This window comes from Cygnus olor, chromosome 3 (genome assembly GCF_009769625.2).
Source record: "Cygnus olor isolate bCygOlo1 chromosome 3, bCygOlo1.pri.v2, whole genome shotgun sequence".
NCBI lineage: Eukaryota > Metazoa > Chordata > Aves > Anseriformes > Anatidae > Cygnus > Cygnus olor.
This window is the reverse complement of record NC_049171.1, coordinates 84,212,222-84,231,711: the sequence shown is the minus strand read 5'-3', so window position 1 is coordinate 84,231,711 and position 19,490 is coordinate 84,212,222. Positions and strand designations below refer to the sequence as shown.

Here is a 19,490-nt window from a genome sequence, read left to right as displayed (position 1 = left end):
CAGGTAGAAGCAGCCCTATATTTTTTTTTTTTTATTAAACCCTAAAGTACAAACAGTAGTCACAGCCAGGGACTTGTAATTAGTTCTCTTTTCACTAGTCTCTGGTGGTGGAAAAGAAAATAAATTAACAGCACAAGCCACAGAAAGACAGAAATGCTGCTTCTCTTCCTATCTATCCCCTGCATCAGTAAATGCTATGAACTTCTGTAGAGAAATCTTGGCCTACAGAAACACCCTGGTTTGTGGCTACTGGGGAGCTATAATAAACTGACTTTTCCAGCACAGTAAAGTGCCCAGGATATAATTTTGAGAAGTGCAGTGGTATCCCACAGTAAACTCAACCCAGGGAGAAAGTGGTATTAGCAGGATGTTTTACTTTGTGGCTAATAAATTGTTTTTTTCAGTAACTCCTCCATAATTAAGTTGCAGATGAGTTAAATCTCATTCTGGTTTAAGAAGAATCCTCATCTTTCACAAGACAGGTCCATCCGTATTTTGAACGTACATTGATGCTCCACTGATACTCTCCAATTAATCTAGATCTTGCAGATCTGCTGAACACCACAGACCTTTCTGTGACTGCAGATTAATATCTGACACTGAATATTGTATTATAATTGCAAGAACACAGTCAAGTATGAATTCGCTTTGTTGCAACGCAGATGCAGTGTTTTTGACCCATCAAGTGGATATTCTTCTTTGCTCACAGGCACAGCAAGGGGGGAGTGAAGGAGAATACTGAATGTATAAGGCACTTGTCTTATAGGAGCTTAGCAGCTCACTGCCTGTGGTGACCAGCAGTACAGAACCAAGAAGAACCCCACGCACTTGGTGTCACAGTCCCTTACAAGGGCAGAGAACGCTGCAGCAGACTTTCGTCACTCAGGAAAAGCAGCTCAAAGTGGAAGGTCTCCATGCTGTACAGCTGCAGAAACAACAGCTGGTACAATACAGGTTTTAAGGAGACAACAGGACAGCCCGGCACAAACATCTCAGTATCAGCAGGGTTAAATCACATATTTTCATAGTCTACGTAGGGGGGGAACATAGATGTTTAAGATGCATTTGTTTTTTCAAGCAGTTTTCCCTTTCTTATAAGCCTTCTTTGATTAGATGATATTTAATCCGCTATTTGTCACTGCAAGTCGTCACTCATGGCCACACATAGGTAGAACGAAATACTATATTTAGATTTAGTACTATCAATATAATACTTGCCTGTCTTCTTGCATTGCCATACTACATTCACAGGCTTTCACAACAGCTCTAAGAGTAGGCATTCTGTTAATTAGGTTGGCATCTCTGTCCATTTTTCTATCACCTACCAAAAAATGTGGAAAATGCTGACAAAAGTGTAAATAACTAAGACTGCGGTATTTGAAATGTACTCATAATTAGAGGGGGGAAAAATAAAGCAGACATTTTTGATCCAGTCTAACTGCTGGGAAAAATTCCTTGGCCTGTAGCTATGTGTTGTCATAGTGTTTACAAATACTCTGATGTCAGATGAGCAGTGCATGTCTTAATCACTCAGCCGGGTGTAGATATTTGGCTATAGGAAATGCAATTACCTCCAGACTGAAAGAGAACAGAAGGTGAGACAAGGTCGGATTTACTGAGTAACACTGCATGCATTGATCCCCTTTTTGCTAGTACCAGGGACCTGGGGGTGGCAGAGGGGTCGCAGGGTTAGCTCCCCAGACAGCTCACCACAAGGTCAGACAGGTAAGTGCTGGTAGAAATGTGCGCTTGGGTGGACAGGCCTGCAGAAGCACAGCAACAGGGGCCCAGAGAGGTTGCATGATCTCTAATCTTGGAGATGCTCATAATTTGACTGCACCAGCACCCCAAGCAAGCAGATCTAACACCAAAGCCCACCCTGCTTTGAAGAAGTGGCTAGACTAGGTATCTTCCAGGGGCCCCTTCCAACCACAATGTTCTGCCACCACTGTTGGCAGCGCTTCAGCCCAGAGGAGTTGCCCTGGTGCACGACACCTTTCCCACTCCACCAAACTGGTTCAGGGAGTTCGGCTGGAATTTCCCCTGTGCTGATGTTCGGTAAAAGAATTATTAAAAAGGACAATAAAAGGTACAAAAACAAGTTGCAGCTCTACCAGCACCGTGTTTGTAGGCAGACCTACTTTTCTCTCATGCAGCCAATTCAGGAGGCTGCTGTTAGCTCAATAAAGGTTTAATTGGGCCGTGTAGCCCAATTCAGATGGTTTGTTTGCATTGTCACCTAGCCTTTGCAGTTTACTACAAAGTGTTTTTTTCAGAGTTGCTGTGAATTCTTTACAAGGCAAGAGATTTTGGAATATTATAACCAACCTCAAAATTGAGGAGATCCTCCATAATAATTTGCTTTGCATGCTAAGCAATACTTTTTCTTCGTTTCGGTCTTGAAGTCCAATGCATTGTTTTGCCAGCTCCTGTAGGCCCTGGCTGCCAGGCAACACAGCAAGCTGTTTTCTTGAGGTTAGAGTTAATTGCTATAATCACAGAGCCAGCGGCAATCCTATCCAGGTGAGCCATTAGTTAGGGGAAATAAAATTACCAAAAGCAAGAGCAGAAGATGGAATAGAGAGGTTAAAACTGCATAAATGTTTTTTGTTTTAAAGTGTAGGGGTATATGGAGGTGTTTGTTGGTAACAGGAAGGGAAACAGCAGTATGTAAAGAAAGCACAGGGCTGTAGCCAATTAGCAGCTCCATGTTTTGGGTGATCAACAAGCCTCAGACTGCCTGACAGGATCCTTCAACACACAATGAAGGAGGGAAGCACAAACTCCATTACTGCTTCACCCAACACTGGAACACCAACAAATACATTTTGCCTTTATACACCCTACAATTTTACTAGAGTCACTACAGTTTCCAGAATTAAAAACTAAGATTGAGTCTGGTGCAGGATGTACAGTTTATAATTAACACAATGATTTCTCAATTAATGGTATGTGTACTGCAACATGTTGCCAGTGGATTTTCTACCTTAATTCCCATGCTGGTCTCCAGCTCACTCACAGCATGCTGCTGGAAGCCTGACACAAAAACAGTATTATAACAGAGCACACAGGTTATCACAGATGGTTCAGATTAAAGGCAGTATAATAAGCCATTCCACAGACAAAGAGGCAGCACATCCAGTGCTGCTCATGGTGGGAAGCGTCTCCAAACATGCCTGCCTCGAGACACATTGGGCATCAGCTATGCAGCATGCTCTGCAGTCTCAGGACTCACTTTCCTTCTCCTGGCTTACATCCAGGAACAAGAGCTGCAAGACTGGATTCTCAAGGCATCAGCCAAGCAAAACAAGCGCACGTACCTGCGAGCCAGCCGCCCAGCAACAGTGGGGTCAGCTTCATAGGAAGTTACTCCTCTGCTTTAGGTCTGCTTCCCAACAGACTGGTAACAAGGCAATGCTGGGGCGGGTGCACAAATGTGAGGCAGCAGCTCTGACTTCCACTCTGGGCAAAGGCAGCTGCAAGCCCCCCTGCCCTCATCCCTTGCATTTACAGGAACAAGATGCTGTTCTGTGACATCTTGCTTTCAGCAGAGACTATGACCCTGCTAAGTGCTGATCTCAGCTGGAGCCACTGACTTGCATGGCACCATGCTCTGAGTCCCTGTGAGACAGCAGCTGGAGCACTCCTCTTAGAAGGAAAGTTGCCAGTGAGATCTGACAAAGGAGGGGTATGGGTTAATGCCTCCTTCTCCTGAAGGAGTCCTGCAAATCCTGTTTGCAACAGCTACTCTTCCCCAGCCATTTGTTTTGGGTTAGACACTCATTCTGCAAGGGAACGATTGCTGTAAGAATTACTGCAAGGCTGAGGTGAAGTACAGAAACCTAGTTAGTTACTCAGATCTGGCAGGAATTAGACACTGCATGTGCATTCAGCAACAAAAGACCCTCTGCTGACTGCAGGGCTAAGCGACAGTTTTATGAGGCCTAGTGGTGTGCAGTGGACTCTGGTAGGCACCAGAAAAAACAAGAAAATAAACAGTAGCTGAGACACTTTGTAGATTTTGTTGGAGTTGCTCAAAAAATAGAGGCTGTTACAGCAGCAGCATGCACTCAAAATTAGAGAATTGTCGATGATGAAAAACACTTATATTTAAGAAGTTACTATTAATATAACAGCCAGCAGGAAAGCAGGACATTACGTGGTTTACCCACAATGACAAATATTTTTTGCTCTTAGCATGACACATCTGAAGAATGATACTTTCTCAGAAGGAATCACCCCCAAGATCACACACGCTATAGAAATGCAGTAAAGCATTAGCCTGGTTTCTCACTCACCTGGTAAAACTGTAGAGTAGCTTTGGGTGTGCTTTCTGCTTACTCTTCTCAGGATCTCAGCCTAAGGCTCACAAAGGTTACAGACAGGACCTAAACAAATGTTTGGAATACCAGTAGTGATGCTTGTGTTTGGATCAGAAAAAGTCGAGATGTTTTTCTTGGCTTACCCAGACTCAGGACAAAAGGTGTTAAAACAATACAATCCTCAGTCAGAAGAAATGGAAAATTTGTATTTCTGCAATTTAAACCTTATAAATAATACTAACAAAGAATGGCTAGGGACAGGTAACAGAGGAGGAGTCCTTTGAGATATAAGGCAGTACAAGTTACATATGAATTCTATGCATTCAAGACAAACTTTTCAAAAAGTAGGGAAATGCGTTCATAAACATTTACTTCTCCACTAGAGGAAAACACTGAACAATCTGTTCCAATTAACGGCCTAACTAATGAAATGACAAAGGCCCCCATTCTGTTCTTTCAGATAGAGTTTAATAGCATTTATATGTTGTCAAGCCTTGCATCATCCATTTGATCTCTGAAAAGGCAGAGGCAGACAGAATACAAAACAAATATTAACAAATACCACATGAATACAGAATACTTAACAGCATGCCATTCACAACAGCAGACAGCCAAGGACAATTAAATTATTCATAGATATGAACTGTCCAAGGTAGGAGGAAAAAGGAAGAAAATTAAATAAACACTGTCCCAAAAAAAAAAAAAAAAAAAAAAAGAAACCATACCACAAGAGAGAACATCCAACACCATTAGCAGCATTTTTCTTTTTTGTTGTGCTAACAGCTAGCTTCTGGTACCAATCACAGAATCAGAAATCAAGGTCTTTTTAAAGACTTTGTCATAACTGGGTAATTAGTTGCCATATATTCAACTGCCATATTCCACCCCCCTTAAGGCTGACAGCTTTGAAATGCAAACCACAACTCCTCTCTGTACAGAGTCAAAAGAACCAACGCTGAGCCAGTACACAAGAGCTGCTGCAGAATGAGGTGCCAGTATTAGCAAGAGAGGAAAGCCCATTCATCAAGAGCACATGCATGTAAGAAACCTGGCCTCAGTTTTATACAATCAGTTCACCAGGACTAGGAGAAGATGCTTCTGCGTCTCCTCAGCTGTAAAAATGGAAGGAGCAGCCCCGCCCTACACTTTAAGGAGACGAGATCTACGCAACTACTCCAGTAATAGGTATGTCAACGTAAGTATTTGCAACTGTGTGAAGTCCTGCAACTTTCACAAGCATTGAGTGTTACAAACCACTTGAGTCTACCCCTAGCAGCATGTCATCTTCTGCTGAGCCATGGAAAAGGTCTTTTTACTATGGAAGCTTCTGAAGAGAAACTCCCATTCCACATCATTAAACAAACAGCTATTAAAGCTTTTTACACACAAAAAAAAACAGCAAGGCAGACAAGAGTAGCCTAAGGGCAAAGGCTAAGATAGCAAGAAGCTGAGGGCTGTAATAGCCAAGTACCAGTTTAAGACAGCTGCAGCAGCAGGGTGGAGCAGACAGCTGTGGGCAGCCACCAACACTACAACAGGGCAAGACAAGCATCCTCACCCCAGCTGCACCCAGGCTTCCTGCTGAATTTATTTATTTTTCCAGTGAAGGCAAACTTCAGCTGAGGTGCTTGTTAGTGAAATCTGGTAGCTAATGTACGTGTGCAGGATGTTCTCTTCTGTCCTGACAGTGTTACCTTTCTGCTGCTCTGTCAGGGGGTTCCCATATTACATCCTTGCAGCTAAGTCCACAGAATTTTGTTTCTCAGAGCCCTGAGGTTTGATGTATCAGCTGGAATTAAGAGGAGCAGGGAATCTATCTTTATGTACTGATGCCTTTGTGTTAACAGCACGTTTATGCTAACTTCCACATCTTAGATAGTCTCAGCTTGTTTTCAAAGTGCGTCAGAAATCCTACCCTGATCCCAGGAAGCCTTTCCAAAGCTTAAATTAACTGAGTTTCAGTTTCAATGACAAGTTATTCCAGAAAAATCACCAAGGCTTCAAGTCCAAAAGAATATATATTGAAGAAAGGCCAAGAGCAAGCCCAATCCTTTTCATGCATCAGTGATGTCCAGTGGTAACACAGGAGAAGCTTTACTTCAGTGCAAAAAAAAGATTTGCAGACTGTCTCACTGCCCTTTGAAGAGAATAATCATGATTCCTCAAAAAAAAAAATCCAAGAGCTTTAACCTCTTTTTTCCCCCCAGTCACCACAACCAGAATGACCACCACAACATAAAACAATACCAAACCATACTTATTACTTGCCTCAGTTATAAGTGTCTGGCCAAAGAATACATACAACACTTCATTTAAGGCTTCCAGAAACCGAAGACCTGTACGTTACACTGAAAGTAGCTTTGTCCCATTTCAAAGAACTGTATGGCTAGTCAGTGAGAGGACACTACGAGTTCTGCAGCCATCACTGCCAAAATGGTGCAGAAAGAATACATACACACACGAGGAGAGCAGAACCGTATAAAAGCTACACTGAAGTAATGAATCCTATCCTGTCATTTCATATGGAGGTGGGTAAATAACGGCACAACAGAGATTTCATTCATACAGAGGTTTGGGGTATGCTGGGAAGTCTCAGTCTGACAATTTGCTGCAGATGCTTGCTTAGAGGAGCCATTTATCAGTGTCACCCATGCGCATTACTACACACTGCTTCCTCGGCAGCATGATTCCACACAAGCTTCCCACATAGCACACTCTGGGCCCTGATATTTCAGGCACAGAAATAACCCTTATCTGGGCCTTACCAGTGTGTGCTTATTGAAATGATTCCTATTAACCAGAGTGCGTGCAATTGGAGTGGGAAAGGGAAAGAATTTATTTCCTTTGCTGATAAAAGGAATAGCAAATCAAGAGAAGTCACAACAATTTTCCGTTTCCTTCTCCCCCTCCTCTTTATACCCACATTTAGTTCATTGCCTATAAACAGCTAACACAAGTATTCACGTCAGTAGAGCTGACTCCTGGAGGACACCGGCATCCTGCATGTTTCATCTCTCATTATACTTAAGTGGAATATTAAACAGGCAAGACAGAGGCAGACCAAGCTAGAAAGAACTAAGTAACTAGGAGTGACAAAGAAGGTTGGCTATTTAAAGCACTCCAATCCATGAAGTGCTGCATCTAGAAGCCATCAGTGCCAGTACACTCAGCCCTCCCTTCCTGAATAACCCCCTCCCTTTCCTGAGCTTTCCTTTCACACCTTACGTCTTTCCTATATCGCTTGTAAAGTATTTGGAACAGCTACTGCTTAATAGCATGACCTTAGAGTGTCCAATACAATAATACTACAAAATCAGTAAGTTCAATACCATAAGGATTTAAATTAATCTGGAAGTCAAGCCTTCTTGCCTTCAGAGACTGGTATATGGAAAGTGAAAAACAGGTTGAATTCATAACTACACTCCAGAATGTCAACTCCTACCCTACTACCGATGCAGTGAAATATATGCCATTTAATTGCTATGTTGGGCAAAGCTGTTAATGCAATGGGTTGAGTCCCTGTTTTATAGCAAGCCTCAAATCAACAGTATGGAATGTATAGGTCTTTCTGACTGGAAAGAAGAGAAACAAATGAATTAGATGTAAGAAAGAAAACCCAGTTATTCCAGTCATAACTTTAGATCACAGGATGCACTAGCGCCTCAGCCTTTGGAAGACCTAACTCAGAATTAAAATACTAAAGTGCATTAAACCAAAGGCAGCTCCCCCAAACTGCCTTCTGCTCTTCTGGCTGCTTGCTGGTTTCTAAACTATATACTAGAGCTCAGAAAATGAGAAGAAGAGTAATAAGGAAAAAAATACACACAATCCTCATATGAATTCTTTCTGTAAAGCTTTCAGGACACCAGCAGAGCACCCCAGCAGAAAGCTCTCCTTCTTACAGGACTTGCGTTTACCAGCTGTTTCTCCTCACTTCCCCAGCATGGAGCTTTCCCACAGAAGCTCTGTTCAAGCCCCGTTCCGTTGCTGCCTGGCCCATCCAAGGCACACTTTGTTTCCCACTTCATTTCTGTCTCCACAGCCTGCCTTCTTCCTCTCCAAGTCTGGCACCTCTCCGCTCCGTGTGCCTTTCCTGCTCTCGCATCTCACACCCCTCACCAGAGGAGCTGACTGCAGGCTTGAAGGGATAGGCCATGGCTCAGCTGAGCACAGCTGCGGGTTTTTGCTCATGCCCACCACAACTAATGCACATGCTGTTCCGTTAATCTGCTTTGGTTTTGTGGATGTCTCTTCCCCTCTGCTTTTCCTGTTGGGTAACTGGCTGTTTCAGGCTTTAAAGCATCCAGAATAACCACGTGAGGCAGCTTCCTTAACTATATACACCACTGCCTGCTATTTCTGTCCTGGGATACATGTACATGCCATGCATCTTCATCATCAAAAGGAAGAAGAGGTACAAGCTTCCATTCTGCAGCTACCACGCCTTAAATAGAAATCATATAAAACACCCAGAAGAGCAGGACATCAGAATTCCCTTAAGACACCAAGATGTTTGGTCAATTTGCTCTAAGTGCCTACCCTTACCCCTTGGAATTTTAAAAAAGCGTTGATATTGAAACCAAACACCCAACCATTCTCCAGCCAAGAAGAGCACAGGAGAGATGTGACCAGATCCCTCTGACAACTGAGAAGGATTGAAGAGGGGAAAGCAATTCCAAAAGGACTTTTCTTAATACAAACATAAATATCAGAATTTTTATTGGGAATTTATAGGAATCAGATCCCAACTGTTCATTTAAAATGAGCAGACATTTTAATGAGCTGCCTGTCCAATCATTTATCATACTCTACATCAGCAGCCTCTCTGGATCAACGACTTCACAAAAAAATCAGCTCTGCAAAATCCAGAGTCTTGTCTTCATGGTGGTGGGAGAATGCACCCAAAACCTCCCTTATGCCAGCTTCCCCTCTTTTTTTCCCCCCACTTGCAACTTTTCTCCCACCTGAAAATCTAACCCAAAAAATCCACAGAATTTGTCAAATCCATTATTCAGAAGTGGATTTGACACATGGGAGAAGACAGAGGTCTGATTAGGCATGCTAAAAGAGCAGCTCTGGATTTAGGTTTACCACCCATGCTGCAAAACTGCTTACAAAGCCATCACTAATGGCCTTCCAACTACCCATCATTTCCCCAGGTTCAGCCTGCCCAAGCAGCTAGCTATTCCTTTCCAAGGAATACCATTTTAATTGCATCTCCCACTTTGTTAGCCTCCTCGACCTCCGGTAAAAGCCATCTACGGTCTAACAATCTCTTAAATCTGACACTCGCACTGACTAGCGCACCAGCACACTTGTGTGCCTTCCTGCTAGGTTCACATGCAGGCAGGCTTATTGTCAAGAATTTCCATTAGAAGTCTAATGTGTATGAAGTGAAATGACAGCTTTAGGACTGCTGGGGAGAGAAGGGGGGGAAGGGAGTGAAAAGGGAGAGGTGAAAAGGAAAGAATATGTATGCGTATTGCTAGTGCCCCTTGTCACCAAAGACTTCATTGTGCCTTCCCAGCGCCAGGGCTCCTCCAGTCTCCACACCTCCCTCCCAGCAACAAATGCCAGCCACCAGCCTCAGCAACTGTTAACTCTTCCTGCGGGAATGCTGCCAGCAATTTCAGCGATATTAACCCTGGGAATACTAACATGATTTAGATGACTTGTTAAATTTTAATGATACCCATTAGAAAAGAGGAAAACACACGAGTCACAACTCCCAATTCGGTGCATTTGGCTGCTGAATAGGATATTAATGTTTTTCTTTGCCCAGCACTATTAAATGAGCAGTGAAACTAATAGAGAAATGAAGAGTAATGACTTCTCTTCTTGCTGTTCAGTGCCTGCTTAAAGCCCTGACAGCCTTATTGCCCACCAGGCTTTCTGCTGGAGTCTATCAGGTGGATGGAGTCAGTGGGTAATTCTTCCACCATTTGGCACTTGGCAGGTCAGAGGTTCATTTAGCTACAAGGCACAGAAAAATAAAACCATCCAATTGAAATAATAGCATACAATCACTCAAGCTACCAGCTAGAAAACAAAAGCCCATACTCCAAGTAGGTCCAGCATAACCAAGCCCAAGCCTAGCTTTGGTAGGGCAGGATTTTGCCCAAGCGACTCTTACAGGAGCCAGGGCAGAAACATGCAGAGGCCAAGTTCTGCCCCACTTTTAGCAAAAGTCTGCAGAACAACCATCCTCTTCAGCACTGCAGGAACCTCCGTCACATCTTGCAGTAGACCTGTGGTGATCAAAGGAACAAGCAATTCCCAAGAGAACCACACAGGGCTCCACAGAAATTCAGGGGCTGTATTCCTGAACCCTCATTTATCTTCAGTTAATTATGAGGGTGGGAGAAAAAGAGGGAACGAACAGAACTGGGAAAATTAATTGCACTGTTAAGGTAGGTCTGCTCAGACAGTTCCAAACAAAGTTGAACACCCTGAAACCACTGAATTTCCACTTTTCCTTCAAAAAAAGTAACCCACACATTTACTGTGACAGCTGTCAAAGCCCCCTTTCATTTGGTTTTCCCCAAAACATTCATGTGAGTAGAATTTTGTTCTTGTGCAAACCCATGGAATAGAGAATTCTCTGTGAATACACAAGTAAAAATAAATGATCGTGTCAAAATATTTATGATTTCAGGGGCATGGCAAGATATAAACTAAGAGTAGAAGTTTGCTCTTAGTAGATCACAGAAAATCTGCAGGTTGAAACATTTGTAAAAAAAAATAAAGCAATTTCCACTTGAAGTTCACTTGGAAACCAAATGCTTGAACAGATCCTATTCCTGATTTGAGATTTTCCTACAGACACTGGACCTGGATGGATGCTTCACATCTGTCATGCAGTGTTGGAGACAGACATCATATCTCCTGCATATGCAATTCCTCTGACACATCACCACCCATTTAATGTGTTTCCCATAGCCAAACTCATATTGGCTTAGTGGGTTTCGTTTTATTAGAATAAAATAATTAAGAAAGCTTTTGATGCTTTTTCTGAATCACCAAATTCATTGAATAAGATCATTCACCGCCTACTAACAGAACACACTGTTGGGTCTTTAAGTAAATTTCTCCAACCTGTTGGGCAAAGTGAGCAGACTCAGCCCTGCTTTGTTAGAGGAAGGTACTACAAGTTTAAATATGCAATACAAAATCTCCTACCAACACAGGCTTTACTTATTAGAATCCAAAGGTATCCAGTTCCTTCAGAGGAGAGGGTTTTCCTCTGTTTTTGTCATGACTTGTAAGCCAAGACCAATTTAAGGCCCTTTTAGCTCCCTTGGGTCTCTCAAACAGAACTTCCTTAGCATTTATTTTTTCCCCTTGTACAAAGAGTACTACTGAATACTGTTTCAGGGGAGTGCTGAGAAGAGGAAACAGCCTGAAGGGTTCTCAGATTGAAGTTCTTCTTCCCTCCCAGAAAACTTAAAATATTTTATAATAAGAAATGCAAGATCAACCACAGACTAGGTTTTAATAGTACAGATTGAACAGAATAGAAGGTCTTAGCGATGACTAAACAAACAGTTGAACATGAAAATAAAAATTTAAGAACCATACCAATGCTGAAAGGGTAAGGAGCTTTTAACATCCTTACTACAAAGCAAAACCAATAAATTTAATTCTGACACCATGAAAGTAAATCCAAGGTGCAATCAAACACCAGTTTTTTAAAAAATTATTATTTTTATCTAGGTAACTCTTATTTTCCTTTTAATTTCTCTTTTGTAAGTAACTAAAAATACTCCCTGTATTCTTTACTGGTTACAACTGAGGTTATGGTTGGATGCATTGTGCAGCTCTCATCACTACCCTTCTCAGGGATCATGGCCTCCTCACATCTGCTGTAATAAAAGCACATCTAGTCACTCCCTGACCTTTCAATCAAAAGGATCTGAGTTTAGAAAGCAGCACTACTGAAAGCGTTTGAACTATCTATCATTTTGATAAGAACTACGGCAGGGAGCAACCACCATGTATTCACAGAGGAGACCGGCAGGGATGCTAACTTATGACCTTCATACGGAAAAGAGAAAGAAAAGACAGTTTAGGAAGCTCGGAAGGATCCAGGATCTCTTAGACCTGCTCAGCCTGAGCAGGGCATCTGACTGCTGCTTTAAATGCATGCAAGTATTTCCTGATCAAGGCATGCAATAGGTAGAGCTGTGGCCTAAATGTAACCCTGCTGATTTTGGTGAAGTCACAATCCAGCCACGATTCCATACAAGTCAACAGAATGACACAGTTCAGATCTGGACCATCACCTCCCTCTTCTCCTTCCCACTTCTTTGCTCTTATTGTATGTAATCAGACATAGCTCATTAAGAAAGTAAGAGTTTTCAATATTCAACACTTCTTGCAGGATCTTCCAAAAGTCTTCCACCCCAAGCTCATCAGAACAGTCCAGTCAACATTACACTGCCTTATTAAATATCTTGTGAGGGTCCATGCTTTTGCTTGGAGAAACCTCAATAATGCTTTGAGGGCATTTTTAAGCTACACCTCAAAGTTATATTAGGCTAAAAAGGTGAAGGGGAGGAAAATCAGCATAAGCAAATACATATGAATGTTACCTTATTGGTACAATTGTAGTGTTTTATATCTGATTATGTGTTTCAAGTTTTGAAACAAGATCTAAACAGTTCCTGGCAATCTAGTTGTGTTCACTTTTTGTAATTCCTGGTTTAATGTAGGAAGGTTCAACAGCAGGCAACTGAAAATAAAACTGGGCAACATGATTCACTGAGGATTTGAGTCCTATAAACCTACGAATAAGGATGTAGCCATGGTATGATCCCCTTAAACTTAACCTTGCTCCAAAAAGCACCCCCTTGTTAAAAAACTGCTCAGTGAAACACTGCCATTTCTTTCCAACCTGCAAGATAAAGCGTCCAAAGAAAAGCAGCATTTCAGTGTGACTACAGCAGGCAGTTTGCAGTTATTACCCCGCCACTGCTTTCCAGAAGAGCTTAATTAATGCCTTAATTAATGATTGTTGTTTCAGTCAGTATCACAGTGCAACCAAAGTTTGGACCAGTAATAGGAAAGATTTTGAAAGACACTTCTAGAAGTTCTCACTCTTGGGATACCATTTGGTTCACCAGGTGGTCGTTACATACTGAAGCTTGCTTAATTCAAAGTAAACATGCAAGCTGCTTTCCTGCAGTCAGGGATAGCTCTTGAATTGCAGCTTCAGCAACAAACAACATGGAGTGGGCATTATTCATCCAATACTGGGGGAAAAGCCCACATGCTTGTATTCCTCACACTCGAACATACACGCCTCTGAAGCTACAGCACGACACTTCACTAAGATCTAAGCTAACATTTTACGTTAGAACGTCCACACCTTTGACATGCAGACCACACGCCACAAAATGCTACAGTTCCTACTACATCACTGCATAGGTAACAGCAGTAAAGTTCACTGCAGTGGCGTGCCGCAAGTTCCGTGCTTGGAAGCACCCCAACGATGCGACGTCAAAGGCTACACACCACTGATGTGGCAAAACTGCAAGCGTCTTTCAACCCTGCAGACACAGCGTTGCAGCTTTCTAATAACCTGCTGACACCAGCATGAGTCCCAGTACATGCCAATGGCTTGTACTGGTGACACACGACACTTTTGCTAATGCTCTCCAGGGAATTCAGAATAGACTACCTTTCCTCCTCCTCCCCTTCCAAAACTGTACACCAAACATCCTGGGCTTACTATACAAGATTACTACCCACATCAATACTCTTATTTCCAGGCAGATAATAGAACTATCTGAAAATACAAGATGATTTTAGAAATCATTGCAGAGTTCTTGGCAGGTATAAAGCACCTTGAAGAACCTGTCTTTATAATAGTCTGGCACCAAAAGGCCAGCTACAGACTAGGTACTGTATTTCTGAATACAGTATTTTTAGATGCTCAGCCAAGTCTCTGTAGAAAGAGCAGTCTGACCAAAATTTTGCTCCTCAGAGGTTTACCTCAGACAAAAAATTAAATATTTTTTCCCCCTCAACAACACAGCCTATGGTCTCCTGAAAGTATTTTATTTTCTGGTAGGAAAAACGCCACAGTCTCAATTCACTAAACGTAATCATAGACCTGTTCCTAGTTTCCAGGGCACTCGGTAAGAATGACTCTTACAATCCCATGGAGAAAGCTGCAGAGCTAGCAGTTTTGACAGCCCCCAATATACAGTATCTTCACCTTTACCTCACAAGACATTTGCAAGCTTGAGAGAAATATTTACATCATTTCACACACTGACAATAAGACAGGTGACTTGCAGCTGCCTCTAGAAAAGGGTTGACATTCATTTGTCAGAGATAAAAGCATATCCTTTTGCCTCTAAGCAGCTGTAATTCTAGGGCAAACAAAGTCGCTTGCTGTTTCCCAACTTGCCAGGAAACATATAATTGTAAAAAGATTCACAGATGAGTTATGCTAAATGTTTGGTATTGTGACCTGTGATGCAACACAAAAGAACGGTTGTTGTTGCCTAAACTTTAATAGAGTTAATCCTTCCAAATGCTGACAAATTACTGCCCCAGGCCATTTAAAATCACATTTCTAATGCAATAATCCTATCTGCATTACAATGAGTTAGGATGAAATGATTAGGTGACTGAGATTTTTGCACACTGAATTAAGTAACCATACAGACTGGCCGTGCTTCTTCACAAATTAAAGGTCCAGACGGAAATGAAATTCCATTATTCTGCCACTTGCTAAGCTTTGAGGAAGGGTTCATTACTGTCCTGTCTACTGGGAATGTTTCTAGAGCAGCTCCAAGCTAACAGGAACCTATTTTTCATTAGACCAGCTTCAGGGCTTTCTTCATTATTAATAATTATTAGTCAAGTCTTTGACTACTTAACACCCCTTGAACAGAAAAGGCTAATTCAACAACACGCAAGCAAAAGAGTTCCAGTAAATTTGCCAGGGAAAAACAGAACTACCCTGAATGCAACTTCTCCTCCATTCACAGCCACACTGTGCTAAACCAGAATTTGTCCATCTCTTACACTTGCAAGCACAGACCTTTTAGCCAGGGGATGGTCCAGAATATGTCAGCATCCTTATTAATCACAGCACACCAAAGCAGATATTAGTGTCTGCACACCAAAATTACCTCTAGGTTTAAAGGCTGCATTCATCATTTTTTCCCTCAACTCCACATTAACAAATTATAAGCACTGGCTTGGGACTACTCATTACTAGCATTCAACTGATTGCTTACACGCTATATAGTTTGACGTAAATAAATATAGCAACTCTTCAATTAAACCCACTGATCATTTCTTCGTTGGACACCCACAAGTTTAGTGTTCCTAAGAAGCCAGAGGCTATCACAGGTTTGAAGTGACGGCAAGCAGATCTCATGAATTCTGATAAGCACGGAGAGTGATGCCATAAGCTCCTATGCTAGAACTTTGAGGGATGCCTGTCTCAAAATATAGCCCAAGAACAAGCTTAAAATTGTTAAAAAACAATGTTAGTAATTTGAGACAGCTCTTATTACCATAAGAGTGTTTGATTCCAACAACAACAAAAAACAATGACCACCAAATGCTCTACAATCCTCTCAGTTACAGACTACAACGTGCAACTATAACAGCCTCTTGTGCCAGTCACTTCCCATGGGCATGCTTCACACAGGAGTTACAATAAAATTTCATTCTCCTAACACAAAACCCCCGTATGCAGATAATTGCTGAACAACATTTAGGTACATTTGTACCACAAGAACAGGAAAAAAAACAAACGTTAGCATTTTTCTTCTTCTGTTTGTCAGGAAGCATTACATTTTAGTTAAAATAAAGGAGCAGCACAACTACAGCTGTATATTCATCATCCTCACCCCCCCCCAAAAAAGACTACTAAGTTTTCATCCTGTTGACATATTAGGAGAAAATGTTTCTATTAGGAACTGAAAGCTCTACACCTCAGCACTAACAACGAGCTAGTCAGCGCAGCTTGCGACAGGTTAAGTGTTGTTTTTTCTATATCAAAATGAAAAGCTTCAGTGCATAGCCTCATGCATAAAGCTTGGTCTGTTTATGCAGCAATTAAATGTACTGTTACACTTTGCACATACAGACAAACCTTTACATGATTATACGCTGTGGAAAGCAAATGTATGTTCACATTCAGATAGGTTACTGCAAATTCTAACATCTGCTATAAGATACATGTCAAAACACAGATACCCTCACATTCTGCTTGTTCTGCAATACACAGTACCCAGGGTTTTATGCATCCCTAACTACAACACAGATGTGAAACAGGTGCCACTGATTTATTATGCTAATGACATCTCTAGGCCATCTTCAACAGCACCAACAAGAGTGGTCAGGCAAGTTACCAAGACCTAGGGGACTGAAAGAAGGTTGACATTTTAAATGCTCCATTCTAATAAAGGTGGACACAACTAATTATACTACTGGACACCATAGTCTTGAGTTGTCAGATGCTTTGCAAGTTTGGAGGGAACACCCAGACTCAAGAACATGATCAGTTCCTTCTTCCACCCAACCCAACCGCTGGACCAGATCCACCCCAACACCTACTCCCACAGCAGCAATCAAAAGGGTACCTCACAGGACCCTGATAAATGCTAGCCACACTAGCACCGCATAGTAGGCTCCAGCCTCAATCCAAACAGAAGCAAGCTTTCCCCAGACACAGGGCCATTTGCACAGTTAAAAGCACCGTGTATCTCAGTACAGGGGTCCTGGTGCGTCACTGCACCACGCAGGCCCTGGCTGAGCTGGCAGAGCCCACACCAACACCCTGCTGTCCCCCAGCCAGACACCGATAAGGCTGCCTAGTGGATGCCAATAACAAGTTTGCATACCCAATCCTAAGAAGTCATTGGCAATAGTCGTGAGAATAGGGGAGAGGGTCACCACAGCCCTCAGAGATCACCTTACTCATGCTTCCTTCTTCCTCCCTAACTCCACACCTACACACTGGATAGAAAGTTTTGTAAGGGGCAGACCTACAGAACTGGAAGGCTTGGAAGAGAGGTGTTAGAAAAGAGCATAGGATAAGGTGGCTGAAAATGAAGAAGTAAGGATTAGTACTGATGTGAATAGAGACTGGCCTGGTCAACACCATCAGCTGAACTCTGAACAACAGAACAATTAACAACAGTAACAGGAGGGGAACATCTCTGGAAGGCTAGGACAGGCAACAGCTACCACTGTTATAACAAGAAAGTCCTGCACACACCTTTACGTCACTGCAAAAGTGGTTTATTGCTAACACTTTGCAACAGATATGAAGCCTTGCTGCTTATATTTTACCCCCATGGTCAATTTCAGTTGCTCCAACAGCTCCCATATCTGTATCCAGTTTCCCACATAGTATACTCACTTCTGGAGAATTTGGTAAACACTGCCAAACCACACAGCCTCAAGTTTGTAAACATTTTGGTACAGAGTCCCTTCCATGGAACCAACCATTATCATCCATTTAGTGATATCAATTTTTATGGTTCTCCCTTTTTCCTTTTCATGAATTCAATTAAGCCAGCTCTTGAGACAAGGTAATAACCAGCCCGTTAGTCTTTTGTTCAAGACAGCACCAACTCCCTCTCAAACAGCACATAAATAAATAATGGGGAGTATAACAACAGTAATACTGAAGACCCTTTCTCAGCACTCAGCTCTTTTCCATGATACCTCTTTATCGCAACCACTAATGAAAACTCTTTGAAGTGGAAGAGTAAATATTACCATTTGATAGCACCTGAACCCAACAGGGCAAACAAAATTGCATTGTATTATGTTCTGGGAGCTGTAGACCCGTTCACAATACAACACTCACAGGGTTGCTATGGAGGAGCCCAACGCTCACTGTTTTGGTAGCACGGGGTCAGCCAAGGGCTGGCTACTGGGGACTCTTCGAGGGCTGTTGGTCTTAATCTTTATACGTAAATCAAACAGGAAAAAAATGCAAAATAAAATTTAATCAGGGAATTCCAGAATATGTCTGCCTCTGTCGGCAGTCTGGTCTCTCCAAAGACTTTCAGCTCCTACCCGTGACCAATCAGCTCTTACAACCTGAGGATGGATTTCAGAAATGCTTCCATACTTTTTAGGCACTGGATTATTCAATCCAATGCTCTGGGTCCAGAAGCTCTGAGTATTTTTAGGTCTTCTTAAAAAAAAGATCATCTACCATTTCTCTGTAGAGAACACCATCACCAAGTCATCCTTACATTAACAACACCCTGGAAAGCTGGGTTCAATGTCGTGGTCTGCCACAGCTTCCCTATTTGACCTTTGGGCTCATACAGCATGTCAATGCCTCATCCGAAGTACAGGAGGGTCTCTGTCGCACCTGGCCGTCCAGTCACCAGACCATACGTACCCTGCCACTAGGCTGGCTGCTAAGTGCTAGGCCATTTTGTAAATCCTTATGGATCAACGGCAGCAGGATGGGAAGGGTCCCACGACTCCCGTGTGGCATCCCCACCCTTACCCACCCCTCAGCGGGCACGAGAGCACCCGCCCGGTAAACCACAGTGCAAAACCACCAGTGATGCAGGGGAAGGGGGCGGTAGGGTGCAATCTCAATGGGCTGCCACACACCCGGGGACGGGGCTGCCGTACCCCACGCGAACCGGGAGGAAGGGACGGGCAAGAGCAAGGAGCCCGAGAAGCGGGCAGCCCGACCAAACCCCGCGAGCCTCACCTTGCTGCTGACGGGCCCGGGGATGAGGAGCTTGAGCGCCTGCCTCTTGAGCTCCGCCAGGCGGGCGTTGCAGTGCTCGCACCAGACGCCGCGGTCGGAGCCCGGCGAGGAGCCGCCGCCGCTGCCGGAGCCCGGCGAGCCGGTGCCGAAGCCCGGCGAGCCGCCCAGCGAGCCGGGGGAGCTGGTGCCGATGCCGGGCGAGGCGGGTCCCGGCGAGCCGCTGAAGGAGCCCGGCGACGAGGTGCCGGAGCCGGGGGACGGCGTGCCGGAGGAACCCAGCGCCGAGCCGGCTCCCTCCGGGGCCGGGCGGCTGCCGGCCCGGGACTCTTCGTAAGCCCTCCGGTACCAGCTCTCGGGGGAGAAGGGGGCGCCGGGCTTGGTGGGCGAGCAGGGCTCGGTCACCTGCAGCGGAGAAGGAGCAGCGGGTCAGGCGGGGCCGGCAGCCCGCTCCCCCC

The 19,490-nt window shown here is 43.5% G+C and overlaps 1 protein-coding gene across 1 annotated transcript in view; it reads right to left on the bottom strand.

Moving 5' to 3' along the window:
• The window catches only part of KIF26B (kinesin family member 26B), a 295,268-nt gene that overhangs the window by 274,184 nt on the left and 1,594 nt on the right, over nt 1–19,490 (bottom strand). The window contains exon 2 of the mRNA XM_040551406.1: nt 19,036–19,437. Within this exon, the coding sequence (XP_040407340.1) occupies nt 19,036–19,437 (402 nt within the window). The remainder of the gene's footprint in view (nt 1–19,035; nt 19,438–19,490) is intronic.